The sequence below is a fragment of the Silurus meridionalis genome, chromosome 19 (assembly GCF_014805685.1).
Source record: "Silurus meridionalis isolate SWU-2019-XX chromosome 19, ASM1480568v1, whole genome shotgun sequence".
NCBI lineage: Eukaryota > Metazoa > Chordata > Actinopteri > Siluriformes > Siluridae > Silurus > Silurus meridionalis.
Genome location: NC_060902.1, coordinates 18544273 through 18554272, shown reverse-complemented (window position 1 = coordinate 18554272; position 10000 = coordinate 18544273). Strand labels below are relative to the sequence as shown.

Sequence of the window (10000 nt, the reverse complement as noted above, 5' to 3'; positions counted from 1 at the left end):
GTGTGTGTGCGCTACAGGTCTGTGTAGATGGATGTGTGTGTGTGTGTGTGCTACAGGTCTGTGTAGATGTGTGTGTGTGTACAGGTCTGTGTGTAGATGGATGGATGGGTGTGTGTGTGTGTGTGTGTGTGTGTGTGTGTGTGTGTGTGTGTGTGTGGTCTGTGTAGATGGATGTGTGCGCTACAGGTCTGTGTAGATGTGTGTGTGTGTGTGTGTGTGTGTGCTACAGGTCTGTGTAGATGGATCTGTGTGTGCTACAGGTCTGTGTAGATGGATGGATGTGTGTGTGTGTGTGTGCTGGTCTGTGTAGATGGATGTGTGTGTGCTACAGGTCTGTGTAGATGGTGTGTGTGTGTGTGTGCTACAGGTCTGTGTGTAGATGGATGTGTGTGTGTGTGCGCTACAGGTCTGTGTAGATGGATGTGTGTGCGCTACAGGTCTGTGTAGATGGGTGTGTGTGCGCTACAGGTCTGTGTAGATGGATGTGTGTGTGCTACAGGTCTGTGTAGATGGGTGTGTGTGTGTGTGTGTGTGCTACAGGTCTGTGTAGATGGATGTGTGTGTGTGTGTGCGCTACAGGTCTGTGTAGATGTGTGTGTGTGCGCTGGGTCTGTGTAGATGGATGTGTGCGCTACAGGTCTGTGTAGATGGATGTGTGTGCGCTACAGGTCTGTGTAGATGGGTGTGTGTGCGCTACAGGTCTGTGTAGATGGATGTGTGTGCACTACAGGTCTGTGTAGATGGATGGATGGTGTGCTACAGTGAACAATGTGAGCAGCTCTTGTTGCCTCCTGAGACGGTTTTCTCTACCACACTGAAAGTTCTACATTTCTGAAGTTGGTTTCACTGGAGTTCAGTGTAGCACTTACCTTTAAACATACCTTCTGTCTGGGGAAACATCTCATGTTCTTAGTAGTTTTCTCAGAGGGATCTACAAGGAGAAACATTTGTAGGGGAAGGACCTGGAACGGAATCTGTAATTGGAGGGATCTACAGACGAGGATGGATAGACAGGGGGAGGGATCTACAGAGGGAGAAATAGTATCTGTGGAAGGATGGATAGATGGAGGGAGGCCTTTGGTCCTCTTAGTGCACTTTCAGAGACTTGGTGTGAATCTGCACAGACAATGACACATTCATTAGTTGGATTCCATTTTGTTCCACAAACACACATACATACAATCAGGTACGACCTCCACTGCTCACTTTAAAAGACCCACCCAGTGCCTTTCTACATGCGTGTCCTGTGTCACCATGAGGAAGTTAATGGGGTGCAGTCAGTTATATTCTAAATGAAATCTAAAACTGAGAAACTTTCATTACAGTTCAGTTTCATTTCCATCAAACAAAATATATTTACAGTCCTTTATTAATGCACTTCCTCTGACACACACACACACACACAGACTTGGTAGATAATTAAAATCTCATCTTTATTACAATCACATGAACATCAAATTTTAAGAAAAAAACGTTATAAAGAGAACCTGCTCACATGGTTCCTGTAGAAGGTGTGTGTGATATCACAACACTTTAGCTGTGTAAGAGTGACTTTAAACATTAATTTACTTGTGATGAACCTGCAGCAGTGCAGTGTGTGTGCGTGCAGGTCTGAGCCCAGGATGATTAGGACGGCTTTGTAAACACTTGAGAGCCACACAGAGAGACAGAAAAGCTAAAACACAGGTCTGAGCTGTTCACACTCCCAACAGGAAAATCACTGCAAAATCTCCACATGAGAAGAACAGAAAACATCAAAGTGTGATGGCTGAGTGTGTGAGAAGCTCCACACGACCAGCGTCTTCAAAAACACACACAATTTACAAATTAGCATCAAAATCAGATTCTTTTCATGACATCAAATTGAGAACACAAGAAAAATACTTAATGTTTTTTATACAACTGACTTGAATTCATAAAGATCAGAAGCATGTGTACTTCCTGTCTGGTCTGATCTCCACGTCACTTCCTGTCCCGTTCCTCGTGCATGTGCGTGTAATGGCGTTTGGCTTTGGATGCATTGTTTCCCAGAGTAACTGGTTTAACGATCATCTCAGGTGGTGGGTGTGGTCAGATGGTAAAGAGCCACGCCCACTCTGCTGGAAGACAATCAGAGAAATCTGACATCTTTTTGTGCAAACTCTGAGAAAATGTATGTCTGAAAAAAGTCCTTGAAACTCTCGTTAGCACCAGCGAGACGATGAACTTCCTGTTTTTCCTCCATTGCGTCTCAGAGCCGTGTCGGAACGCAGCGCCGTATTGCTCATGGTCAGCCAATCAGATTGCAGCATTTATGCAATTATATATTTAAACTTCAGCTCTACACTACAGGGCTCTCAAACTCCTATATAGTGTTACCATGGAGACGGGAGGTAGCCTCATGTGTTCAAGGCAGTAAAACCCTCACACATGCAAAGGCTTGTGGGAGATTTACTCAGATAAACGTCTACCAAAATTCAGGGACTAATAGAAATGGAGGGGAGGTTGTTTTTTAGGCTGTGATGTGAGCTGTAAATGTTTCAGAAACACTTAGCGTCATCATCCTCAGATAAGGTGAGAATAAGATAAGAGAAGATGCAATTTGGTTCATTAGCATAGACAAAGACATTCTCCCTGGGTGTTGTTAGCATGCACAAATATTAGCCTAATGAGTCTGGTTTGTCCTCAGTGTGTAGCTAGCAGCGTGTGCAAACACGGCTTCTACGTGCGATTTGTGATCATTTGTACAGATTTGAATTATTAATAATTATTATAGCAGCTAATCAGCTAGTTTATGTATCCTGCAAGCTAGTGGTTTTGATTTTCAATGTCGAAACCTAAACACACAGACCACGGCTAAGCTAAAGGGGGCTAGCTAAGCATGTTAGCATACTTGAGGATGCTAAAAGCTTTGTTTTTGTAAACAGAATAAACATTAATGATGTGGTTGGATTCTTATTTTAATTAGAAAAACCCTCCAAATGAATTAAAAACTCTCAACCAATCGGAATCTTTCCTGCCCTGAGAGGTGGTCGTGGAACTGTGTAAATCTCCCATGATGCCACGCTGTGCATGGGTGTGTGTGTGTTATACAGTGGTGACGGTGAGGAGGGAGTTTGGGATCTGAATATTCTCGTCGTGAGTTCCGAGTCGCGTTCCGTGAGTCAGAAGTTCCTCCACTGTGGTCCAGTCGTCCAGCAGCTTCCTGTTCCTGAGGCGACTCAGTTTTCTCTGACTCAGCTCCATTAGTGCACTGTATCCACTGCTGTCTCCACCCACACTGGTGTTACTGTTAGCGCCGCCTCCTCTGAGAGCCTCCCGCTTCTGACGTTGTTTTTGCAGTACCTGCTCACGGCGTTCCGAGCGGCTCCAGTAGCGTCCGACTCTCCGGATCTCCACATTCGTCTCATCATCAGTGCTAATCCCACCGCTGCGCTCGTCCGCTACCCTGAGCGCACGCTCGCGCAGCAGCTGGTTACGCATCGCCCGCGGGTTTGATGGCCCCACTGGAGGTTTGCTTGCTGATAATGTCGTTGTGGTCATGTGACCTTCCAGCGTGCTGTATGGGCCATGGCGATTGGTCGTTTTAGGCCAGGTGTCATTTCCTTCCTGAGAGGGCGTGTGACTGAGCGTATGGTACCGCCCCCTTTCTCGTTCTCCTGATGTCTCTTTCCCGCATTCCACTTTTACAACTGTAGGAGGCTCAGTGAAGCTTCTCCCCCTGTTATCATGGTGCCAGGGCTCCTGGGGCGGTGCAAAATGGTGGTCATCAGTGGAGCTGGATAGACTTGGCTGGCTTATAGCATGTTTGGGGCGTGTCCGTAATATGTGATGTGCCTGTTGAGTGGGAAGAGTAGCATGGGTCTGGCGTGGGGCATGTGGAGGGAGCATTGGGTAGGCGTCGCCACGGTGTGTGCCGTGTAATGGGAGCATAGTGTGGGTGTAGCCCTGGTGTGTGTCTCTTGCAGAAAGTGTAGTGTGGGCATGGTCCTGGTTTGTGCTGTGTGATGCAGGTGTGTCATTAGCATGGTGTGTATGTTGATGGGGAAGCATAGTGTGGGTGTGGCCATGGTGAGGAGAATGTGTGGTGAGTGCATCATTTCCATTGTGTATGTGTTGGGTGGGAAGATTTATGTGTGTGGTTTGTGATGTGTGGTGCAGGTGGATTATTTGCTTGGAGTGTGTGTTGAACAGGGAGAGAATTGTGGGAGTGGTCATGGTGTGTGTGTTGGGCAGGAGAGTCGTGTGGGAGTGGTCATGATGTGTGTGTTGGGTGAGGAGGGTCAGTGGGCGTGGTCGTTGTGCGTGTGTTGGGCAGGGAGGGTCGGTGGGCGTGGTCGTGGTGTGTGTGTGTGTGTTGGGCAGGGAGGTTGTGTGGTCGTGGTGTGTGTGTTGGGCTGGGAGAGTCGGGTGGGCGTGGTCGTTGTGTGTGTTGGGCAGGAGAGTTGTGTGGGTGTGGTCGTGGTGTGTGTGTTGGGCAGGGAGGTTGTGTGGTCGTGGTGTGTGTGTTGGGCAGGAGGGTCGTGTGGGCGTGGTCGTGGTGTGTGTGTTGGGCAGGGAGGGTCGGTGGGCGTTGTCATTGTGTGTGCTGAGCTGGGAGAGTCGGTGGGCGTGGTCGTGGTGTGTGTGTTGGGCTGGGAGAGTCGGGTGGGCGTTGTCATTGTGTGTGTGCTGAGCTGGGAGAGTCGGGTGGGCGTGGTCGTTGTGTGTGTGTTTGCCTGGGAGAGTCGGGTGGCCGTGGTCATTGTGTGTGTTGGGCAGGGAGAGTCGTGTGGGTGTGGTCGTGGTGTGTGTGTTGGGCAAGGAGGTTGTGTGGGTGTGGTCGTGGTGTGTGTGTTGGGCAAGGAGAGTTGTGTGGTCATGGTGTGTGTGTTGGGCAGGGAGAGTCGGGTGGGCGTGGTTGTGGTGTGTGTGTTGGGCGGGAAGAGTCAGGTGGTCGTGGTTTGTGTGTTGGGTGAGGAGTGTTGTGTGGGCATGGTCATGGTGTGGAGAATGTGAGCTGAATGCACTGTGGGTGTGGTGTGTGTGCTGGGCAGGGAGAGTGGCATGATATGGGTGTGGAGAGAGATTAGCATGTCGGGTCGGGTGTGTGAAGTCGTTAGCATTGGGTGCAGCTTGATTAGCCATGTGTGTAGGATGGTTAGCGTGTAGGGTGGTGTAGTTAGCAAGATGTCTATTGTTTGTAGGGTGGTTTGCTTGATGATTAGAGTAGCTAGCATGGTGCGTAGGGTGATTAACATGATGTGTAATATGATTTGCATGGTTTGTCGCATGGCTAACATGATGTGGAAGATGATTAGCATGATGCACAGGCTGATTAGCATGGCATGTGTAATATTTAGCATCTGTTTTAGTTTCCGCGGGTATCTGTTGCTGTAACGCATGTCTGTAGCGGTTTAGCGTCATGCTGCAGTAGTTAGGTGAGGTCGGATGACTCGCCCTCCGGCGCTGCTCAACAGGCACAGGGCGGTGATGCAGCGTCCTACTCCTCCTCAGCATCCCTGCAGCAGTCGTAGCGCATGGTGTCAGGCTCTGCTGGCCACTGGGAGAACTGCAGGTGGAGAAAATGGCAGCACTGCTGGAGCTGTGGCGGTTCAGATTTGGACGTTCGTTTTTGCGCAGCTGCATAGACGCGACTCTGACCATCTGGTGAGGGTAAGCTTCCGTCTCAACACACTCGCTGTCGGGCTGCATGGTGAGTGCCTCGGGGATGGCCTCCAGCTCACGGTGTGCTTTCTGCGTGTCCATGCACAGGTTCTGCAGCTCCCCCTGGTGATGGAGGCGCGAGTTATACATCCGCATGCGTTTCTCCAGTAGACGCTGGAAGTGCAGGAACTCGGCCGTGCTTACACTGTAGAACCCAGAGTCACTTAGCTCTGAAGAAATGAATGACTCGGACGAAGGTGATCCTCCTCGTACTCGTGCTGCTCGACCTCCCTGGTGGGTGTGGCACTCATCCAACCCTTCCTCCGTCTCCAGCCCTGAGAGCTCCCCCTGGTGGAAGCTTCCGTCCGTCCACCCGAGGCCACTGTCAAGCTCATGATGGAGGGGGAGATATCCAACTGTCTTCTCCATCATGTAGTCCTCATCCTCTGTCTGCAAATATCATCATCATCATCATCATCATCATCACAGTAATAGAAATCATCTACATCATCATCATCATAGAAATAATAATCATCTACATAATGTGGAGTCGAGGTCTGGACGGTGAAATTGGTGGTGATGGTGTTGATGGTGTTAGTGATGATGGTGGTGGTGGTGGAAATGATTCCTCCTGATCGCTGGTTAAACATGTCTTCACTGTTCTCAGCTCTTTTTATGACAGCGTCTTGATGATAAATGCAATGAGGTTGCTTAGCAACACTCAACATATCTGCATAACATTTGGTGGCGGTGAGTGATTTTACAATCTGGCCTCGCTCTTTTCCTCCACTCCATCAGTGTTTCAGAACTTCATTCATCTTATCTCATCAGGAAATAAATTCCTAATGAACACACACACACACACACACACACTCACTCTGCATGCTCACTGACCTGGCTCTGGAAGCTGCTGGGTTCATCCATGTTTGAGCTGCAGCAGGAGAGGAGGCAGTTGTATTTCTCAGCATCTTTAGGAGAGAATTCAGGATCCTAAATGACAGAAACAGGAGTCAGAAAACACACACACACACACACACACACTCACAGCAACATGCACACATACACTGCTGTTCATATGAGGTTTACATTATAACACACACACACTGCACCTACATGGCGTGAAGATGTTCGGATGTCCTCCAGGTCACGTGGAGTGTTAGGGAGATACTCGTATCTTCCTCCATCTCCATGGTTACGACCAGGCAGGGTTATGTGACTGTAGCATTGCCTGAAGGAAGACCAATCAGCCAATCAGAACGCAGCTTTAAAAAACTAACACTGTGTGCTAGCACTAGCGGCTAACATCCAGTTATGATAAACACAAAACCTCTCGAAAACATCAGACAGCAAATAATTTCAGTGAGACAGTGAGTCAGAAAAAGTGAGACAGAGACAGTAAGAGATGAGAAACAGTGAGACAGAGACAGAGAGACTTAGACCGTTGAGAAACAATGAGACAGAGACAATGAGACAGCGTGGTGTTTTATTGTGTATGAGAGTGTGTGTGTGTGTGTGAGAGAGAGAGAGAGAGAGCTCTTTCAGCTGCAGATGTATTGCATGGTTTGAATCTGACCTCGTTTCTGCAGAAGAAAACTGACTATGTAAATACGACAGTTAGTGCGTTAGCCTGCAGCACGAACACTTTATCCTCTCCCACCAGCACTGACACACACACAGTTACACTACATGCCGTTCCTGAGCGAGCTCTGTATAGCAGTGATCAGGAGAGATAGCTGAAGGTGAACGTTCCTGTGTGGTTCCTCCAGGACACTGTGCAGCTGAACACAGCTGTTAATAATAGACGCTACATTCCATCTCTATCAATCTCCATAAGGAGTTATTAAAACAAATTTCTTAGTCAAAAACACAACCTAGAGGACATGGATAACTTTGAAGGAACTGGAGGGATCCACAGCTCATTACCTGGAGATTGGTGGAAACCAGAACAACCTTATCACACTGAGAGCACCCTGAGAGGATTGAGAAGCATGGTGGTGGAAGTCTGGTGCTATAGAGATGTTTAAATTAACAGGATTAAGTGTGAAATGTATGGAGAGATCTAGAAGACAACACTGTTCCAGTCTGTGAGAGTGATAAGATTGACCCTCCAACACGACAGTGATTCTGAGTTTACTGCTAAGGCTTCACTGCAGTGGTTCATGAAACCCAGACCTCGGTCTGACTGACGATCTGTGGCAAGACTTCACAAGAACGCATCACTCTCCATCCAGCCTGACAGAGCTCCAGCCCCTTCACTAAACATCAGGATCCAGATGTGACACACTGATGGAGATGTATCACATAAGCGTCACAGCCAAGGCTGAGCATGAATCCAGTTTAACTCTAACACTGACTGTAATAGTGTGTGTGTGTGTGTGTGTGTGTCAGCCCCTGAGTGTGTATATTCTAAATCATCTCACTCCTTCACACACACACGCCTGCTGTCTCTTCACACTTCTTTTTAGATTTCACTAAAGTTGGCAACACACACCTCATTATAATTAGATCATTGTTTATTAAAGCTGGGAGTGTGTCCCGCCCCCGAGACGCCGTGCCCTCATCATGTCCAATCACACGTCCACAAAACAGACATGTGACCAACAAACCGGCATCATCATCTGATTAACACAACTGTTCAAGATTCACACACACCTGTCGGACGCGGCGTTGTCCCTTGGCCGCTCTGTCTGTGTGCTGCTGTCTGACGGTCTGCTATACTGTAAGCTCCGCCCCCTTCGCCCTTCTATCTGTACTGTGATTGGCTGCTCGTACCCCGTGAGGATCCGTAAAGCCTCATGGTTCTGTATGTACCTCAGATCCTGCGCACTCACCTGAAAAAACCACACACACACACACACACACGTTTAAATGAAAACATATGAACGTGTATTGTTAGATTGTTTTAGATTAGAGACTTGTTTAAAAAAATAATCAGGGAATGTGCTCATCTGACATGCGTGCTGCAATTAACACGTTAGCTAACAAGCTAAAATCGCACAGGGTTATGACGTTCCCTTTTCTGGCAAGTCAGTGAATCAGTGAGATTCAGCATCATGGCCTCCTCTCTCACACCATACAATCACCATACACAGCTGTGTGTGTGTGTGTGTGTGTGTGTGTGTGTGTGTGTGTGTGTGTGTGTGTTGCCACATTCTAACCTATAAAAGGAATGCTGGAATTACATTTGACAAAAATAAATAAATAAATAAAAAATTATGTATAAATATACACAAATTTATTTGTGAACGACCCAACATATCAGTTCTAATATACTGCACACAAGTGTGTGTGTGTGTGTGTGTGTGTGTGTGTGTGCACTAGAGAAAGATCTCCGCAGTCATCCACACACACAAGCAAGGATTCTTGTTAGCATCCCCTACCGCATCGTGACCACAAAATCAATCCACATCTTAAACACACACACACACACACACACACACACACACACACACACAGAGTCACTCTGGACACTTACCCCCATTGTACCGTCGCTCATCCACGGCCCTGACAGCCGACAGCCCATCTCCAAGGCAACGGATGGGCACAGTTTCCAAGTACCAAAAGAGAGACGCAGAGAAATATAATTTACTTACACACACACACACTCGCAACAGACAGCCAAAGAGAGATGGAGGCTGGATGAGATGCAGATGCTGAAGGAAGGAGAGAGAGAGAGAGAGAGAGAGCGAGAGAGAGAGGATGAGATGTAAGACTCCTTCTTCTCCTTCCCTCCCTCTGAGAATGCCTCTCCCCAGCTGCCAGTCACAGGGCATAGCCACGCCCCTTTCTGTCTTCCTGCCCACCAGCTGATGATGTCACAAGTCCCACCTCCACCAGTTTACTGCTGCTGGACCATCAAACCCCACCCCCCTTGAGAAGATCGTGTCTTATTGGTCCAGGTGTTGGTTTATAGTGAGCTGTGATTGGTCAGTTATTCCCCTCTCTCTCTCTCTCTCTCTCTCTCTCTCTCTCTCTCTCTGCGCATGCACGGGGGAAGGGTCAGCGTGGTCTGTAGAGCGAGAGTGTTTGCTTTCCTGCCAATTTTTTTTCTGCATTTATCATAAATCTTTTCTGTAAAAAACACTTGGGGTGTGTGTGTGTGTGTGTGTGTGTGCGCGCGTGTGCAGCATGGCGTCTCCAAACGCCTGACCGTGTGAGAGTTTGACTCGCTGGCATGGTCTGTAGGGGGTGTGTGTGTGTGAGTGTAGAGGAGTGTGTGTTAGCGGTTAGTACACAGTGTTCAGGTGGTGTGTGTGAGTGTAGAAGAGTGTGTGCGTGTGTGTGTAGAGGAGTGTGTGTGTTGGTGGTTGGGACACGGTGTGCAGGTGGTGTGTGTGTGTGTGTGTGTGTGTGTGTGTGTGTGTGTAGAGGAGTG

At 48.2% G+C, this 10000-nt stretch overlaps 2 protein-coding genes across 2 annotated transcripts; both read right to left on the bottom strand.

Annotated features, from left to right (window-relative positions):
* Window positions 1–1411: 1411 nt before the first annotated feature.
* LOC124402007 lies at window positions 1412–4341 on the bottom strand. Its single transcript, XM_046874587.1, has 2 exons — window positions 1908–4341; window positions 1412–1801 (listed from the first exon to the last, which is right to left on the bottom strand). The coding sequence occupies exon 1, from the start codon at window positions 4195–4197 to the stop codon at window positions 3067–3069; it is 1131 nt and encodes a 376-aa protein (XP_046730543.1). The 5' UTR covers window positions 4198–4341; the 3' UTR covers window positions 1412–1801; window positions 1908–3066.
* Window positions 4263–9901, bottom strand: LOC124401975. The gene is made up of 6 exons (XM_046874530.1): window positions 9101–9901; window positions 8278–8456; window positions 6739–6853; window positions 6520–6615; window positions 4459–6075; window positions 4263–4376 (listed from the first exon to the last, which is right to left on the bottom strand). Exons 1-6 carry the CDS (start codon window positions 9146–9148, stop codon window positions 4263–4265), a joined length of 2169 nt encoding a protein of 722 aa, XP_046730486.1. The 5' UTR covers window positions 9149–9901.
* Window positions 9902–10000: the final 99 nt, after the last annotated feature.

Excerpts from the sequence above, each read along its gene's own strand:
- LOC124402007 (XM_046874587.1), bottom strand. The coding sequence starts at position 4,197 with ATGACCACTCCCACAATTCTCTCCCTGTTCAACACACACTCCAAGCAA.
- LOC124401975 (XM_046874530.1), bottom strand. The coding sequence starts at position 9,148 with ATGGGCTGTCGGCTGTCAGGGCCGTGGATGAGCGACGGTACAATGGGG. Across the intron at positions 8,457-9,100 it reads TGAGCGACGGTACAATGGGG|GTGAGTGCGCAGGATCTGAG; the intron begins GTAAGTGTCCAG and ends TGGTTTTTTCAG. Across the intron at positions 6,854-8,277 it reads GACAACGCCGCGTCCGACAG|GCAATGCTACAGTCACATAA; the intron begins GTGTGTGTGAAT and ends GTCTTCCTTCAG.